We start from the raw sequence: 19,693 nt of genomic DNA on the forward strand, positions 1-19,693 counted from the left end.
TGTTTTTAAGTGGCTGGAACCGCCAGGTGCTGTGTGCTGGCAGCCCATTTATGTCTGTGGGAGTGCAGCAGCTGCATGAACACAGCCTCTCGGCCCAATATGATACCTGTGCAGGTGTAGGTGATTGGCCCCTGAAAGCACCTTGTATGCGAATAGGGCTGCACAACCACAACTGCACTGTCAAATTGTGATGAGCGGTTTAACTTTAAACTTTTTTATTATTTAACTTGTTTAACGTTTCCTGTCATTTTAGGACAAGTTCCTAATAAACTGTGCAGCATTTTTTCATATTGGAGAAAAGCAATACCATTACAGTTGTTAGCAGTTAACTTCTATTTGCTTGTGACCGAATATTCTAATTTAATTTACACAGGTGAACAGCAGAGTGGTTATATTCTAGACCAGGGGCGCCGGCCGGCAAATAGCTAGGCTGCTCGCTGGGTCCTCGGGCGCATGGACCCAGAGATCGACAGTCTGGAAGCCTCGGATTTCAACTGCTGCAGCCAGAGGAGCAACAAGACAGGACGAAAGCACACTAGGCACCAGGTACAGTGCATTGCGGTGTCCAGTGTATCAGAATACAATGCATTACAGAGTACAGTGCATTGCGGGGTCCTGTGTATTAGTGTATAGTGCGTTACAGGGTACGGTGCATTTTGGTGTCCAGTGCGTTACAGTATGCATTGCGGTGTCCAGTGCATTACAGTGTACAGTGCATTGTGATGTCAAGTGCATTACAGTGTCCAGTGCATTGCGTTGTCCAGTGTGTGACAGTGTACAGTGCATTTTGCTGTCCAGTGCATTACAGAGTACAGTACACTGCGGTGTACAGTGTGTTACAGTGTACAGTGCATTTTGTTGTCCAGTGCGTTACAGAGTACAATGCATTGCGATGTCCAGTGCGTTAGTGTATTTTAAATATTGTATTGTTTTTTCCTGTTTTTTGCGCTACAAATAAGATATGTTTGGTGTGCATAGGAATTTGTTCATAGTTTTTTCAAACTATAGTTCAGCCCCCCAACAGTGTGAAGGTCCTTGAACTGGCCCCGTTTAAAAAGTTTGATGACCCCTGTTCTAGACATTTGGCAGCAGCCAGAGTAGAGATTTGCAGAAAATCTGGAAGGGAAATTAAGGGTGCAGAGCTAAGGAGAAATAGCCAGCCGCTGTATATGATAGTTTACAGTATAATAAATTAGCAACTCTGGTTTAATTAAAATTGATATATTGATGGATGTAACTGAATTTTCCGGCAGTCACTGCAAAATATGCAGCAAGACAACAAGATTTCACCTCAGATAATATATGAATGCACAAAAAAGTCTGATAATGGATAGGCTAGAGTCATTGTCATAGATATCCCCTCCCTAGGGTCTTCTGTGCAGTAGCTATTGCTACTATGCCACTGCAGTTACAAGAAAGTGGATATCACACTCATACATTATAGTATCCACCCTATAGGAAACCTAACAGGATAACATTTTTAGAGCTTTCATTGCATTGTCTCACTTGTATAAACTGTCATTTTCCTAGCATAAGTTACAGTGAAGGAAATAAGTATTTGATCCCCTGATGATTTGAATGTTTGCCCACTCACAAAGAAATTATCAGTCTAAAAATCAAATGGTATGTGTATTGTAACACTGAGAGACAGAAAAGCAACACAAAATTCTAAAGAAATGCATGTCTAACAAATTATGCACTGATTTGCATGTTCATGAGGGAAATAAATATTTGATCCCCTATCATTCAGCAGGATTTCTGGCTACCAGGTGTCTTTCATACAGGTAACAAGCTGAGATTAGAAGCAGACTCTTAAAGGGAGTGCTGCTAATCTCATTTTGTTTCCTGTATAAAAGACACCTGTCCACAGGAGCAATCAAACAAACAGATTCCAAACTCTCCTCCATGGCAAAGGCCAAAGAGCTGTCCAAGGATGTCAGGGACAAGATTGTAGACCTACACAAGGCTGGACTGGGCTACAAAACTATAGCCAAGCAGCTTGGTGAGAAGGTGACAAGAGTTGGTGCAATCATTCGCAAATGGAAGAAACACAACACAACTGTCAGTCTCCCTAGGTCTGGTGCACCATGCAAGATCTCACCTCCTGGAGTGTCAATGATCATGAGAACAGTAAGGAATCATCCCACACGTGAGGATCTTGTCAATGATCTCCAGACAGCCTGGACCACAGTCACCAAGAAAACAATTGGTAACACACTACGCCGACAAGGATTGAAATCCTGTTGTGCCTGCAAGGTCCCTCTGCTCAAGAAAGCACATGTCCAGGCCCATCTGACGTTTGCCACTGAACATCTGAATGATGCAGAGGAGGACTGGTTGAAAATGTTGTGGGCAGATGATACCAAAATCGAGCTCTTTGGCATCAACTCAACTCCCCTTGTTTGGAGGAGGAGGAATGCTGCCAATGACCCCAAGAACACCATCCCAACTGTCAAACATGGTGGTGGAAACATTCTGCTTAGGGGTTGTTTTTCTGCTAAGGGTACAGGACAACTGCACTGCATCAAAGGGACAATGGACAGGGCAATGTACCGTCAAATCTTGGGTGAGAACCTTCTTCCCTCAGTCAGGGCATTGAAAATGGGTTGTGGATGGGTGTTCCAGCATGACAAAACACACGGCCAAGGCAACAAAGGAGTGGCTCAAGAAGAAACACATTAAGGTCCAGGAGTGGCCTAGCCAGTCTTCAGACCTTAATCCGAATGAAAATCTGTGGAGGGAGCTGAAAGTTCGAGTTGCCAAACGTCAGCCACCAAACCTTAATAACTTGGAGAGGATCTGGCAAGTTTCTTTGTGAGTGAGCAAACATTCAAAATCTGCAGGGGATCAAATACTTATTTCCTTCACCATACAAAAACAAATGAAAGTAAAAGTAGAAGAAACCTGGGAAATGCGAACTTAACAGAGGTTGCCTCCAGTGAAAACTACATGTCAAAATGATCAATAAATGATGATAAATAATAAATACAGAAATGTAATCAGCAAATGTTTAATTTTACAGTGAAAAAATTCAAGCCCCTCTTACCTCCTTATCTGTCCTTTAATGTGATGGGTGGTGCCATAGAGTAATTGGAAGATGGAAGTGTAAAACTACACTATTACATGAAAAATTACATTAGAATATAAGCTGACCCAATGGTTCGACATGTGATTTTCATCTAGGATAACCTCTGTTTTCACATTTTCCTAATCACATGCTCAGATTGCATTGCTCCGGGACATCACAGGTTTATGTTAAAACCCTGTCTGGCTTCCATATAAAATGATTTAAAATTATTTGAAACAATCATGTCTCTCTCCCTGCATATTGGTAATTAGCAAACACAAAAGAGTAAAAAAAAAAAATCTTTGTTCTGGCTCCTGTAAAAATACCTCCACCTCCTGCCCATAGACATTTTTCTTAATCTCAAACATTTAAACAGTATAGTGAGAACTTAATAAATAAGGTCAAACAGAAGTCATCACAATCACTTTTTTTTAACAACAGACAGGCAGATGTACAAAGCCCCTTATAGTTGTGTCCACAATTTCAAGGGCAGATTGTTGTATTGAAATTCACAGCCAACACTGCCTTTGTGCTTATTTTGTCCATCATGAAGCTTGTTGCTTACTGTTCTTAAAGTTGTCCGTGTGCTCTGTAACCACAAGATGGCAGTGTATAGTTTTAAAATAGAATGAAAAGATCAAGCCTGTAGAAAATCACAGCATGGTAATAACATTGGCAAAGGCTATATGATTCTTCATCAAGGCAAGATATTTCCATATAACAATAAATAAAATTGTGCTCAGCTTTATTCCACCTACAAAATTTGACAAAGGTTTACACTGTGTGCTTATCGCCTCCAGAATTTTTTTCATCGTTGCTTGACAACTGTGTCCATTAAAAGAGTTTCTAACATGTTATAATTGTGAAATCTACAAGTAATGGCTGGTTTGGAAAGTTCACCCTGTGTTTTAAAAACCTCTTATATATCTTCAAAATTGAGAATATAAATAACCATAAAGGTAACAAAATGTTTATATGGAGATTAAAGTAACCAAGAGAACGTTGGAACTGAAGTCCACCCAAAACTAATGTTCTAGCTATTGGTGCTCTGTAGTGAGAAGATTCACCCGCTGGCATCATCTCTCTTGGAGTTTCCAGCTGCAAGATCTCACCAAAGTATTCATGTCTGCTCTCTCCACCTTGAATTATGATTTCTAATGCTGCATTTTGTAACATAGCCTGTAATACACTGCAAAACAAATGGGGAGAAAAAATGGATATATTTAATTTGCCTCCTCTGGCTTCTTCCCACAGCACCTAGACGAGGGTGACATCATACTACTTCTAGCAAGATCTTTGGGAATGCACAAATCTTGAGAAAACACACTCATGCGTTTTGTTTGAGCCTCATCCCATAAGGTTTTTACTACTTAGCATTCCCTAGGATCTTGTCTGGAGTAGAGTGACTCCACCTATGTATGCAAGCATGGGAAAAGGTAAATGTTAACCATTTTTTCACCTATGGGTTTTTTTGTTCTTTTGCAGCATTTTGGCATGCAATAAGTGAACCTTGCTTGTAGCGCAAGGTATGCTTTAATATTCTTTTACAGGATAGCTTTATTTTTCTTTATAATGACAGGCTCAATTTAAAAAGGAACACTTTTACAAGAATTGTAGCAGGGAGAAGAATCTGGGAAATCATGTGCTGAGACCTTGCCACTGGAATTCCTTATAGATGTAAGCTGATAGGTGAGTTAACCTTTTGACGCCAACCAAAATATAAACATGTCAGTTAAGGGTGGACTGATCAATTGCAGGTGGAATGTGTAAAAGTGTTCAGAGTGGAACAAAGATAATCATTGAAATCTGATTTGGTAAAGAGGTTCTGAGGAATGTTAGTTGATCAGACTGTAGTGACAGAGAGCAAGGGGTTGTAAACCCGCTTTCCATCAGCTGAGCGTGTTCCATGAGCTAGCATTTCTTGGATTGTGATCCAGTTGTCCAAGATCTTCTTGTTGCGTTTTTTCATTGTCTTGCGGTGACTAAGTGCAATAATGCTCATTTCACCCTTGCCTTCTGCACCTTGCTGCTGCTGTTGCTCACGTAGACAGTCCAGTCTGCTTTGCATCATGAATTCTCTCCTCTTTCTTTGCTCTCGAGCTCTCATTAGGTGCCTCTTTCTGTCTTCCTTGCTCCAGTAACGTCCCATTTTCATCTCACTCACAGCATCATCATCAGTGGTCATCCCACTGCGCTCCTCTTTGATTTTCATGGCTCTTGCTTTTAGAAGGCGGTCTCTTACAGGGCGTTTAGCCACATAACGTGTGCCATCACTCCTTATTTTTACCTTCCACTCCATTCTTGGTTCAGCTTGGGAGTGAGCACCTCGTGATGAACCCATATTCTTTCCACATGTGGTGTCCACATCCAGTTCGTCTAAACTTCTTGGCTGGGCCAACTGTAGGCAGCTTCGATAACGTTCCCCTCCCTGGGAGCGATGATGTCTGCTTAGGTATGGACTGCTCTCACGGCTTCCCCTTTCAAGCTCATTTCCTGGTTTTGATCCTCTTCTTAACCTGTCTTCTGTTGGGTGCCTTCCATCGCGACACAAAGATCTAAATTTGGATGGCACTGACTCTGGACTACCAGGGTATGAAGGTACATTTTTGCCATGTCCTCTGTTTAAATTACTGTTAGAGGGAAGGTTTTCTGCTGCTTGACAAACTGCTCCTGAAGGATCGTTGTTTCTCCTCAAGGGGCTGTCCAAAGGTAATGGTGGCTCCATCATCAGAGGAGTGCTCCTGCAGCTCTCCCCAGTGTTATATGCACTGGTACTGTCCTTGTCTGATCTCTCTGGTAATTCAGTGATGTCAGGAAGCTTGGTAGAACTTTCATTGTTTGCACTACCCCCTCCTACAAAGCCATACAAACTCTCCTCCTCCTCAAGAAGCCAAGCTTTCATGCAACGTTCACGCAGTTGTTGCATCTTTTGGGCACGCAGAACATTGCGAAACTTAAATTCCAGATGTCTCAACTCTTCTTCCAGAACCGCCATTTCCCGTAGGACACTTTCATTGCGATTTACATCTAATCCACCCTGTCGTGACGCATAGAGGAAGGCTGGTCCATTACCATTTTCCATGTGACATGTGATTTCAAGCAGTTCTCGATATCTCTCATACTCCTCATCTGTGAATCCTGCACCTGGTGGAAGAACTTCATTGTAAGGTGCTGACCCATCAGCTGCAAGCAGGGAGTCCAAACTATGATGAAATTCACGACACTGAAGAGGATGCTGGTTGTCTCCTCGCAAGAAACGCAAACGACGTTGGCTGCCTGGTGTATTTGCACTACTTGTTTGTTCATCTCCCAAAAGGTCATGTTCAGAGCTTTCATCATTGCGAGTGCTCTCATCTGTTCGCCCAACTCCACTATCCAGCTCCTGACTGCGACTTAGGCCTGGAGTGTGTGGAAAAGTATGAGGGGATTTAGGACTTGCTTCTGCATCCTCATTCTCTACCTATAAATCAAAAACAATCCATTTTAATTATAAGAAAAAAGAACAGGAAATATGAAATAAATACAATTAATAAATTTAAAGGCGGTCTTAAAAAGGAATTTTATGGTAAATTAAAATGCAGGGCTCAACCACGGTTTCTACTGGGACTAATACATTTTTACATAATTTTAGAGCTTCTCTGCAGCACTCCCTTGATGGGAAGACCTGTGGCATAAAAATTCAAGTTTCTCATCAATTTTCTACTAGAACCACTGTATGTTCAAAAATTCCAACAAGCCAATTTAAAAAATATTGGTTAAAGTGTATGTAAATTAAAACTTTTTTTTGTTTTATTTTTGGATAGAGTGTGGAAGGGTAAAACTCTATATCAAGCTCTCATTGCCATGTATTTGCTGGGAGATTTCCCCTATTTGTCCTGGCGACCATAATTATTGAGACAAAGTGAGGGCAAACCCTAAAATTTAGATTTCTCACCAAAACTTGAGCTAAGGGTAAATCTGCTAATGTAATCAAATATTCAGGTGACAATTGTCTAAGAAAATTTCTTTCATTTTGAGGATTTTCTTTCTCATTTCCTGTTGCAGGAAATCTCCCCACCAGGTCAGAGACAGTAAAAAACCTGACAGGGTGTTTAATGCTTCCCTATCAAAAACAAAAAAAAGTCTACACATTTTAACTATGTTGGTAATTTATTGTTTCAGCATCCTAATTTGTTGTTAAAGTTAAACTTCTGACAGATGCAAGACCCCTATTAATATACCATATGTTGATACTCCCTTACTGATAACTGACTTACAATACATAAAAATTGTATTTTAGGACCTGATTATGGTACTTTGAAATAAGATTTGGCCCCATTTCCAGAAAGAAAGATGGACCTATGAACAGCAGTGAGAGAAAATTGTTCCAACTTTTGAACTAGCTGAAACAATGCAATAGAAATGGACAAGGCCCCAATTGTGAAATGAGTGGAATTTCAGGTCAAAAATGCAAATGTATGGAAAGACGTCAAACATTTTTAATTTGTTCAGGAAAGTTGCTTCATTATGAAAGTCATGAGTTGTTATATAGGTGAAGTCAACGTAGACTAATAGAGCAGGTGGTGAAATTTCCACTCGCCTGCTCGCCAATGGTGAGTGGAAATTATGGTGGGGCGAGTGGCCGTCTTGCTGAGCAGGCTCAGAACTCAGGGCTGGATCTGTAATTTGCACTGAGAGCCATCAGCCTGCTCAATAGCTGATCGCAGTGAAAGCAAAGGAAGGAGTGTGTGCTGTGCTCTCTGCCTCCCCCTAGAGTGCAGTACCCGGCTCTGTGAGTGAACAACGAAGTACTGCAACTTTTATAGGGTGTGTGTGTGTGTACATGTATCTGTGTGTACATGTGTGTATCTGTACATGTGTCTGCGTGTATGTACATGTTTGTGTGCATATACGTACATGTGTCTGTGTGTGTGTACATGTGTCTGTGTGCGTGTACATGTGTGTATTTATGTACGTGTGTCTGTGTGTATGTACATGTGTCTGTGCATGTGTATTTCTGTGTATGTACATGTGTCTGTGTGTACGGACATGTATGCGTGTCTGTACGTGTCTGTGTGTGTATACATGTGTCTGTATGTGTGTGTGTGTGTACATGTGTCTCTGTGCGTGTGTGTACGTTTCTGTGTATGTGTGTGTATGTACATGTCTGTGTGTGTGTGTATACAGGTGTCTCTGTGTGTGTGTGTATGTACATGTGTCTGTATGTAAACCTATATGTATGGGTGGTTTGGTCAGGTTCAGGATTATGTGGTTATTATGGGTGGTAGAGTACGGGACATTTGAGGTATTGCTGGTTTGGATAGTAGGTAGAATATGCTTGGTAGAGTTATGGTTTTGTGAGTGAAAGATTATGGGGGCTTATGGTTGTATGTTGTGTTATGGTTATGGTCTAAGTACGATAGAGTGTTTAGGGGGACATTGGAGGCCCTAATGTAATGTGGGGAGACTCTGGGGACCCTGATGTAATGTGGGGGGACTCTGGGGACCCTGATGTAATGTGGGTAACATTTAACAGTGTAATTTCATGAAATAATTTACGAGGGCGTGTTTAGGGGGGAATTAGGGGTGTAGCAGGGTAGGTTGGGTGGGGCAACTGGTGGCGAGTAACTCTTAAGGCCTGGCTAGTAGCTCAGGACTTGATATTTTAAGCCCTGTAATAGAGTATATATGAAGTGTCCTGTGACAATGTTACGAGGAGCCTGAGTCATGGCCAGATTAAGAACAAATGGAGCTCTAGGCGGGGGGGGGGGGGCAATATTGTGTCCTTCTGTTCACTATCTGTCTTCAGTGTTTGAGTAACAGACATTTAGCTTTGAATTGCTCAAGAATTGAAATGACTAAGACAGACATTGCCTAAGCTAGTTTGTCTCATTCATTGCAACTAATTGCACTTTCTCTCAGTGTCAGGAATAATACAGGAAGCCCATAAAGACCACAGGCTGACAAAGTGAATTCTCTTTTCCTGGCCCACCTCATGTAAGCACACAATGGGTTAACGCCTCCTTTGGAACCCACAGGACTACCTATTCCTTAGCTGAATAAAAGATAACTCCTCCCCAAATAAAGTGTTCTTTTTTGGCCATGCTCCAGGCCTCCTGTTGATTACAGTTGATAAATACTTTGTTTGCTGAAAGTATTTCTTCCCCCCCGCCGCATCTACCCCTCCAGGTTCAGCCTCTCCTGGTGTTGGGAGGACTCAGAATGTTGGAAGTACACCTTCCTGAAACTGGGTGCCCTGTGTGCCGGGCCGCAGGCAATGTTGCTTAGCACGAGTATTGTGCAGGTGTGGTATTAGAAAAGCTCTGCAATGTCACCATTGCCTCTCCCTTGGGTTTTTTTCCTGTATTGCATAGGCAGCACATCACATTGCTCTCCTGGATTATAGTCTGAGAGCGGCTGTGAATGATGTCACAGAGGGCAGGGAGATGGGGCAGAGCAGGATAATGACCACCAGTCACCAAGCAATAGCGTAAGCAGTCCGAAAAGTCTACAGAGGAACTGGCTTCTCACCCTCTCTCCCAGAAGTCCAGCTAGTTAAAGACTTGGTGCTGTTGCTCCCTATTGTGTGTTCCTGGAGGTTGGACAGTTTGGGGTTTGCCTCAGATTCTGACTGTTTTGTCTCAGATTCAGACTGTGTTTCCTGTCTGCCCCTGGATGTGCTCTCCTGTCTCCTCTCCTATGCTGTGTGTTCCTGGAGATTTGACAGTGTGACTAGTTTTGGTGTCTCCTGTTTTCCTCTGGAAGGGCCGCATGAGCTCACCTGCTGCTGCTTCTGAAGTAAGTGGATGAAGGCACTTGGGTTGGATAGGTTTTATAGACAGTGTACCTGTTTTTGGTGAGAGGTAAATATGATTTTCTACATATATTTTGTGCAGATATGAGCTCACCACACCTGTTCGTGACACAGAAGACTAGCAAAGGTAGGAGGGGGCAACGTGGGACATGTCTTTAAAAAAGTGCTCAAAGATTGCAAATTATGGTGTTTTGCATTATTTTAGGAGCAGAAGCCCTAAACGCAAACACTCCAAAAAACATAAGACCCGCCATCTGTCATTTTCTCCTGAACAGGACAATCCACATTCCTGAGAATCCTCTGCAAGTAGCCCATGTGGCACTGGCTCACATATGTTTATGCCAGCATTATAGGAAATGCCTTGCCCAACTCAGGGCTCTTTTTGGGCCGGCATGCAGTCTGCAGTGGCAGAAAAATTAAACTGTATGGATTGCCTCAGAGAAGTGATAATGGATAAAGATGCGGATGTGCATAATTCTAGGCCTCTATTTAGGAGGCTATAGCAGAAGGTATGCTGCCACAGGCAACACAAAAAAGAGAGCGCAAGAAGCGAAAAGGCCTTCTTTTCCCACAATGACAGAGCTCGTTGATGAAGACCAATCTAAAGTAACAGGTTCTCTAAGTATCATCCAAATAAGGCAGCTGATGCATGTTATGCGTGCACTTCCATGGGTGGATGCTGTCCTTTAACGTCTGGCGCATCAAGTGTGTTTGCCTTTTTATAACTCAGTTGCCTTTAGAGATCCTATGGACCAAAATGTGTACTTAGGGCTGGTTCACACCAGTTGCAGTCCAGTATGTGTTTATTCTCCATCAAGAACGCATGAACAGTGTTTAACATGGATTCCAATTACTGTACCTAGTTCACACCAGTACAGAGCAGTGCAGTCAACAAAAGTTGAATATCTGTATGATCTGCATCTGGAAGGTGATAAAACACATTGAGAACTATTGGAATGCATCAAAAACACTCATGCAGAAACACATCCGGAACAGAGTAATTATGGTGATCTGGCCATCAGGCTTGCAGAGAATCTATACAGTGGCAGGTTTTGTGTGTCAACTAGCAACAGCGTTAACTTCAATACATAAAGTGTTCAGAGATTACTTTAAATCCAAGAGTGGAACCTGCAAGATTTGGCACAGTTTCAGGAGGAGTTGAACCTGGCAGCTGACTTTTGGTGGATGCTTTGATATACCTAGTACAGGCACAGCCATGAGAGTGTTGTGGTTACGCATTTAAGGGCAGATGGAGCCTCCACACAAGCCTTCTGTAACATATCCCCTAATGAGAATTTGTTATTTGGCAAATGCTGGACAATGCAATTAAGCGAATGACAGGAGGAAAAGTCTGGACTGTGGCCACAGACTAGTAAGAGGAGGCAGCCATACTTTCAATCAAGTCTATTGAACTTCAGAAGGGTTCAGGAGGCCAAATCTTATAGGCCAGGCTATAGATTTAGCAGATCACAGTGGAGGTGCCTCAAAGTTTCTTTTTGCATGGAATCAAGTCCAGAGCAGGTTGCTAAGCTGGTTGGAAAGTTTTTTGAAGTTGCGCCCAACCAATCCCTTCCAGTGAGGGTGAGGATAGCCTTCTTCTGGAGGGCGTGAATGACAAACATCAAAGACCTGTGGGTCCAGAAGACAGTTAGGTGGGAGTACAATGGAGAATTCCAAAGTCAATCACTGAATCCATTTCATTAATGGACAACAGATATTAGAAGAAAATTTTTTTGCAAGATTACGTATAAGAATTTATACTGTTACAAGGCCATCATGCTGGTGAAGCCAAAAGAACAAAATATGTGGGGCTTTTTTTCCCAATTTTTCTAGTACCCAAGGCAAAAGATTTCTGGCCTGTTTTCAATTTGAAGGAATCAAATTTGAACATACACACCACCAAGTCCTTGCAGACAGTCATGGTTATAGTTCAGCAGGAAGACTGGTTAGTGTCAATTGACCTGGCCGATTCATACTTCCATGCACCGGTCAATGCCGAGCGCCAGAGGTAGGTGAGATTTGTGGCTGTCGAATGTCACTTCCAGCTCAGATGTCCACCTTTTTCCGAATTGGCACAGCCCCAGGAATTTTTTTAAATTCTTTTGGCAATGGTGGTGCCTTGGACCAGGTGGCCTATGAGGGCGTTTTAATTTGCCTTCCTCCGTTATTAGAATGGGTTTTCTATGGATCAGAAGATCTTTGTGCCTGCACAAATTCAGCAAGAACTGGAATTTTGGAATCGCCACTGTGCCTCTTGTTTGGGGCATGCCTATCAGCCCAGGAGATGGGATGATTCTGACAGCAGATGCCAGTATCCTGAGCTAGGGAGTCCACGATCTGAAAAGACAGGTTCAAGGCCCTTGGAGCCCCATGGAATGCAGACTCCCCAATGGTCTTGAGTTGAAGGCAGCTTTTCTAGCATAGAAAACCTTTCAGGATCTTCTTCAAGGGGGCCTGAGTGAAGTTGATAATTGACGATAAGACAGCATTAGTCTTCATTGCCTGCCAAGGAGACATAAAAAGTTTTTTCATGTTACATCTTGAAAAAGAAACTTTTTGCTGGACAGATCGCCACTTACAAGCAGTTAACGTTGGTCTTCTTGCTAGGAAAGTAGAATCAACTAATGGATTGGTTAGGCAGAATATTTTCCAAGGAATGCCTCAAACCAATATTGGCCCTATGGAGAATTCCAGCAGTAGTTGTCAGGTAGACTCCACTGAACGTAGTTTCCAATATTTGTATCATGGAGTCTTTGCATTTGTATCCTGTTGCAAGATAGGTTCACAGTGCCATGGGATTTTCCATTTGATTTTTGTCTCTCTCCTGTGTCCTTTAATATAAAGGTATTTCTGAACATTTGGAGAGAAAAAGTTCATGCCATACAGGGGTTTTCCACCTACCGAGAAGGCCTTGGCTGTCACCAGATGTCATCGGCACCACCACTCTCATTTCTGGTCAAATGAAATCTTATGGCAAGCTTAGTGACAGCACCCCAATCCAGTGAGACTACTTTTAATAGTTTGGTGCTGGAATAGGCCAGACTGGAGGCGCAGGGATTCTCATCCGAGGTGTTTCAGACCTTGGTGAAGGCCAGAAGATCATCAATGAATGATACAGCTGAGATGTAATGAAGGAAGTTGTTTTGTTTCCTTAGCAAAGATTTTTATTCTGTGTTCTCTGCTCTAGTCAATATCCTGGACTTTTGCAGTCAGTGCTAGAGGTTGGTCTGGCATGCAACGCCATTTAAAGTATGGGTCTTTACCTTATCTGTTACAGACTGCAGATGGATGGAAAAGCCAGTGACCAGATGTTTCTTGCAGGCAACAATCTGTATATGACCCCCCATGGAAATCCTTGTTCCCTTTTGTGAGACTTAGGCATGGTTCTCAAAGCACTGGTGCTAGTTCTTCTGACAGCAACTACTTCAGACTAAAGGAGGTTGAAGTTTGCAACACTTTTCGAACAAGGGCCCTTTTTGTGTGTTTTTTTTTATCATAAATAGTGATACTATGTCCATCTCCAACACTCAATTCTAAAGTGGTATCCAGTTTCCAACAAAACCGGCAAGTAGTTCCTCCAAGTTTTTGCACGAGAGTCACTGAGTACCCAGCAGGAAAACGTCAGCCCCTTACACATGGTCAAGCTGCTAACCATGTACTTGGTCAAAAGAGAAAAGTGGACAATCTGATTGCCATCAGGTCCTCAAAAGTCATCCTCTGCTGGATTACCAGGGTGATTAGAAAGGAATACTCCGTGTATGCCATTCTGCTCTGAAACAGCTGCAAGCTTATTTGATTAGAGGGGCGGCAGCTTTTGCGGCAGTTATGCCAGAATTCATTGGAAGATACAGGTAAGATGGCTAGCTGAAATTCTTTTTTGGCCTTTATTCAACCTTACAAGATAGAAGTGCAGACAAGATAGATTAGTTCTGTCTTTAGTGGCTTTTCTTTTATTGTCATTGTTTCTTTCCATGTGCTCTCTCCTGCCCATTTATTTGGCCATGTTATATCCCGTTGTGTGCTGACGGTGGTGGGCCAGGATAATGGGAAATTGTTTTCAGATATTTACTGTAATTTTCCTTTCCTCACATCAGCACAGGACTCCCTCCCTAGTGGCCTGTCACAGGCTAGGTTATTGAACAATTCAGTTGAGGAGGGGTTGTCTTTTATTCAGCTAAAGAAGAGGTGGTCCTGTGGGTTCCAAAGGAGGTGTTAACCCATTGTGTGCTGACATGAGGATAGGCCAGAAAAAGAAAATTACGGTAAGCATCTAATAACAATTTTTTGTTTTCAGACACACTGATAACAAGAACATGAATACTTTTATAAGATTCTAATCATCCATAAAATTCTCTGACATTTCCTCATATGCTGTGTCACAGGCCATATGAGTTAGAATAATTTCAGGACTGTCATTTTAGTTTAACTCTGAAACTGATTGGCTGTGACAATTTGTAACTAATTACCTATTTACAATTCTAAGTATCACGGTTTTTTACTGTTTGCAACAGCACACAATTTTCAGCCTTAAATGTTTTCAAAGTTGGCAGTCACATCTTTTTTTAATTAACCTGTTTGTAATAACCTTGCTGTGCAGTAACGCTGTCCCAAGTTAGTCAGTGAAATATGTAAAAAACCTTATCACAGCAAATGCCCCCTTTCATAAGGGCTATAACAAGAGAATATACATTAAAGTTTTATATATTGAAATAGTTTTTTATAAAAAAAATGTAAAACAAAACAAATACTGGGGAACTGAGGAACATGTTGGACATGATTGAGGTAAAAAAACATGTTTATAGATAGAAAAATTTATATTGCTTAAAAAACTACACAATTACAAAATTGTTTTTAGAAGTATTATGATATAGAAGTGAATAGGTTCAAATAGGTTTGTAAATATAAGAAATAATCATTTTTCAAATGGTGCTGAAAGGGAAAATTATATAAATTAATTCAAAACAAAAGAGCTATCATAATTATAATATATGGGTGTACAATTAATTAACATGATTTATATAAAAAATTAATTCAAATGGTATTAGAAAAAAAAATAGTTTCTTTATATTTTGTGTTTGTGGTATAAACTATGAATTCTGGTATAAAATAGGTTGTAGGATCTTAGTATAATCATAAACAACATGTATAATCTACTATATCTGAGAAATAATACATAAAACCAATAAGCAGCTGGGAACTGCTTTAGGAACTGCCACAGACCGTTCAATTTAATAGAAGTTGAAACATTATAATGAATACAAGAGAAAATGAAACAGATGTTTATTACCTTAAAGCCCAACTCTTGGAGAACGAAAGTTCTCCCTTGTAGTAGGGCCGCACAAGCACTGCAGGGGTTAAATACTGCTTTAGTCTTTATTTCCCTTAGTTGTAGAACTGACAGTTGTGACGGTCGTGGCGTCAGACCCCCAGCCCTTCTCACCAACTCGTGACCGAAGGACTAGCCAATCTAAAACCGTGCTGTCACGTGCATAACAATGCCACGCTCAGCTGCACCCTGCACAAAGATTTTCCAGCTAATGGACCACAATCTATGTACCTGCAGCCTGAGAGCGATTGTTACTGGGTCAGGTAATTTACGCAATTAACCCTTCACACTGCCATCACCGCCTTTTTGTAGAGAAAAGGAGGAAACTCGCCAATATTAGAAATAACACTGATGTTTGAATAAGCGTCTGTATACACAATGTCACCGCAAACAGATGTACGCAGAAGTTTTAAAACACACAGTAGCGCTCTTCAGAGACAGGGATTCTTAGTCTGCATTAAAGAGCTTTAGAAACAGTTCAAGACTTTTCAGAAAATAGGATTTATTACTAAAAAGGTCAAAATGGTGCAATATAAATATTTACAGAAAAAGATGTAGCCAATATATATATAAATACAGAGAACAATACCACAACAGAGAGATAACAGAAAAAAGTTTAGAGAGGTAGAAAACGTGCCGTCAGCCTTGGTTTAAGCAGATCAAGTTTCCTGAACAAAAGGGTACCGTCTCCCAAGTTGGTTCCTGATGTTAAAAGGGAGATCTCTTCAAAATGACTGCTCCAAGCATAACAGCCTTTTTATAGGAACCCAGCAGGGTGTCTCCTTACAGCAGAGAACCAATCACCTCATTTGGGGAGGGGTGTTTTAGGCGGGGAACTCAGGATATGACCAAATCCCAAATGGTCAATAACCTTCCCTAGGTGCATGTAGCAGCCTAGCCACTAGTAGATTAATATGCAGAATGATATCCTGAATGTCCCGACATCAAACATGCCATATTTCACTATTTCAGCTAGAACTATATGGCTCTCTGCTCTCCTGTAGACTTCAACTAGGGGTGTAAGATATCAGGCGACTTGCATTAAACTGAGCTATCCGAATATATGCTTTGTTCGGTTGTAATTATTTCCTATCTCCAGATATGAAATTATATGGAAAAGTGGGTTTTAAATGTGATGTCTGTTTTACGGCTATCCCGAAATGCGTTTGAAGTCCAGTGAAGGACTGGTTTATGACTTTACGATTAGCTTCAGAGCACGAGTTTCACAGACATCCTGGGCCCAGGCTAATTGGGGTTTATAACCATGAATCTATCCAGCTGGGCCTGATGCTTGTGATCTCTCGGCATACATACAGACCACATTCCTGAGGGAGGGAGGATTGGAGGTAGAGAGATTGATACAAGATGGAGGATCCTTAGAAAGATGGATGACCGCGTCCATCTCTGTACGTACAATTGCTACAACAGTCAAAATGTCTTTTTTCATAATTGTACGTATAGGACACAGGCTTCTTTAAACCCTGTGAGAGGTAGACAACAATAAGACAAACAGAACTGTGCCAACAGTTCCAGCAATGACAAGTGTTAACAGACCCAACAGTAGAGTGCTGTTGCAAGAATGTTGCAGCCTGAAAGCTGCATCTGCAGAAGGATGTAGGTTTTCCTGGTAGAACTTTGAAAAGGTATGAACTGAAGACCAGGTGGCAGCCGTACAGAGCTGGGCAACAGAGACTTGATGTTAGAATATCCAGGAAATTCTTACCAATTTGGTACAGTGAGCATGTACTAGCGCGAGGTCCAGAGGAGGAAAAAAAAAAGGGGGCTTCCCTCTTCCTGATAGAGGCTCTGACTGCATCCAGACAGTGAAGAGCAATCTCCTTTGGGTACTTCAGACTAGGGCACGGCGAGGGAAGGACTTCATTGAAGTGGAAGCTTAATAACTTCTTACAAGAGAGAACTGCTAACTCAGAGACATCTGACAGATGTGAAGGCCACCAAGAAGGTTACTTTGCAGGAAAGAACATCCAAAAGGGAGTTCCTTGATGGGTTCAAAGGGTATAACAGAGAGAAGTGAATTAAGGTCACAAGGAAGCACAGGATGCTGTAAAGGTAGTTTGATCCGAGAAACACCTTGAATAAAAGGTCTTTACAAGAGAAAGTGAAGATAGAGGTTTTTGGAAAAGAATGGACAAGGCCAAAACTGTCCCTTAAGAGAACTCAAGGCAAAGTTCTGGTCAACCCCTGATTGTAGGAAGGCCAAAATGAGAGGCACAGAGGACTGAAGTGCTGTCAGGAAGGCACTAGCCATAGCAAAGCTGAAGCTTCTAGGTTCATGGATGCGCAGGTGCAGAGGTGCAAGTGCTCATCTGTCTGTGCATAACCATGCACAGTTGCGTGCATTCCCCCATGGCCACCTGCAGCTAATGTTGTCGCCAATGGGACTATCTAAACTGCAGCAGTTCAATTAGCCAGTGCTTTCTGATCTACAGCTCTTACCTGTGTTCCTGCATCTGTTCCTGTGTTGATCTCTGTTATTGACCTGGCTTACTCTGACCTTGCTTGAACTCTACCTGCTCTGACCTTGACCTGCCTCTGGATTTGCTCCATCTTCAGCTCATCTGCCTGATTCTCTGTTGCTGACCTTTGCTTGTATCCTGACCATTCTTTGTATTTGCCGTGACTGTATCTGACCATCTGTTGCTGCCATGGCTCATCTGACCTTGCATTCTGTTATCCTCCTGTCCTACTCTGAATGCTACTAGGTTCTTCACCTGTTCAGCGCTACCAGTCCTGCCGCACCTGCTACCTGCCAGCTGCCTGTCAAGCACCTGCTGTCTGACCAGTCCCGGGTCTGCTGTCCCTGCTGCCACCTGCTGTTCCAGCAGTCCAACCTGTCTCTGGCGATGCACCTGCTACCTACAGCAGCAGCAGCTGAAAGAACATCTTTCAGGCACTCATAGCTCACTGTGCTCTTGCAGCCACTGTCCCAACATCAGTGGTCTCAGAGCAGGGGCTGTATGAGAGGCCTCCCTCTGCACGTCAGGCTCTGCCACAAGGTACATGACAGCATCAGCCAGCCATGTCTAAGCCTGCAAGAGGGGCCTCTCCCATGGATGAAATTTGTCAGCACCTTGCTGCCCTAACTCAAGATGGCAAGTCTCTTCAGGAGGGGTACATCCAGCAGGAAGAATGCAAGCAATCCATGGCTACATTTCCAAGTCCTGTTACAATGTCTGCTTCCACTGCTGCACCTACAGAGACTGTTACTGTACCCACAGTGATGATGCTGCCTCCAGAACCCAGGGGCCCCAAGCCAGAAAGGTTTTCAGGGAATCAAAGTAAATTCTGAGCGTTCCATAACGCAAGTCAACTATACTTCACCCTGCACCAACTGACTTTTTCCCTGGAATCCACTAAGGTGGGGTTCATTATCTAACTGCTTCAAGGTGAACCTCAGACCTGGGCCCACTGACTCCTTGAAGAAAATAACTCCAAGCTGCATATCAGGTTTGCCTTCTCTAAGGTGATGGCCCAGTTGTATGATGACCCACAGCGGACTGCCACAGGAGAGGCTGCTCTTCATGTTCTTCATCAAGGCTGCAGAGCGGTCAAAGACTATGTTACGGACTTCAAACGCTGGAGTACAGACACAGAGCAATGATGCAGCTCTGTGACACCAGTTCCGCTTGGACTTTTCTGAAGGTTTGTAAGATGAACTAGCTCAGGTCAGAGTATCGAATACCTTAGGGGCTCCAATTACTTTGGCCATCCAGATAGACCGACGACTTCACAAACACAGGTTGAAAAGGTCTACTCAGCAGTCTTGTCCTGTATGGATGATGGCCCAGTTTTCCATCTACTGCTCACTCCACATCTGTCCATTCTGTGTTTTGTCAGCTCTATTCCTGCCAATCCTGTGTCTCCTGCATCTGAAACTCCAGAACCTAGGCATCTCTGATTGATGCGTCCCTCCTTGTCATCCGAAGACCGTCTATGTTGTTGGCACAACAACCTTTGTCTATACTGTGGAGAAGCTGGCCATTATGTACGCACGTGTTCAGCAAAGATGCGCAAGTGTGTCTATTTCTTCTGCTAACCTTTCACCACTGTCTGCCAGTACAAGTCACCTAGCTTTCATTCCACTTTCATTCCAGCTGTAAGAAAAAGCAATTTCAGTGAATGCCACTACTGACTGTAGGGTATGCAGTTGCTTTATTGACTTGAGTCTTTTGTTGTAGAAGAATGTGGTTCTGGGCTGCAAAAGTCAAGGAATCTCAGTTTACCTGGCAGATGGCTCATGTATTAAATCAGGACTGGTAACTCAGGAGACACCACCATTGCCTGTTGTTACCCCTACCAAACCTAAAGAACTGTGATGCGATCACCATGCCTCCCTTGTTTCCTGTTATTTTGGGCCTGCCCTAGCTTCAGGCTCACAATTCACGAATTGGCAGGATTACGGGAGAAGTCAATCAACCTTTTGTCAAGAACATGGTTTGCCAGAGTCGCTTAATGCCACTATTATCCATGTTATGATCATGAGATG

At 42.5% G+C, this 19,693-nt stretch overlaps 1 protein-coding gene across 3 annotated transcripts in view; it reads right to left on the bottom strand.

Moving 5' to 3' along the window:
• Positions 1-1,205: 1,205 nt before the first annotated feature.
• Positions 1,206-19,693, bottom strand: part of PDZD4 (PDZ domain containing 4) — a 470,425-nt gene continuing 451,937 nt past the window's right edge. For all 3 annotated transcript variants that reach the window (XM_089660781.1, XM_089660783.1, XM_089660782.1), the window contains one exon: positions 1,206-6,527. In XM_089660781.1, coding sequence (XP_089516907.1) covers positions 4,911-6,527 — 1,617 coding nt within the window. In that variant the 3' untranslated portion in view covers positions 1,206-4,910. The remainder of the gene's footprint in view (positions 6,528-19,693) is intronic.

The sequence above is a fragment of the Staurois parvus genome, unplaced genomic scaffold (genome assembly GCF_062004578.1).
Source record: "Staurois parvus isolate SC_StPar_1 unplaced genomic scaffold, SC_StPar_1.0 ptg001272l, whole genome shotgun sequence".
NCBI classification, from domain to species: Eukaryota; Metazoa; Chordata; class Amphibia; order Anura; family Ranidae; genus Staurois; species Staurois parvus.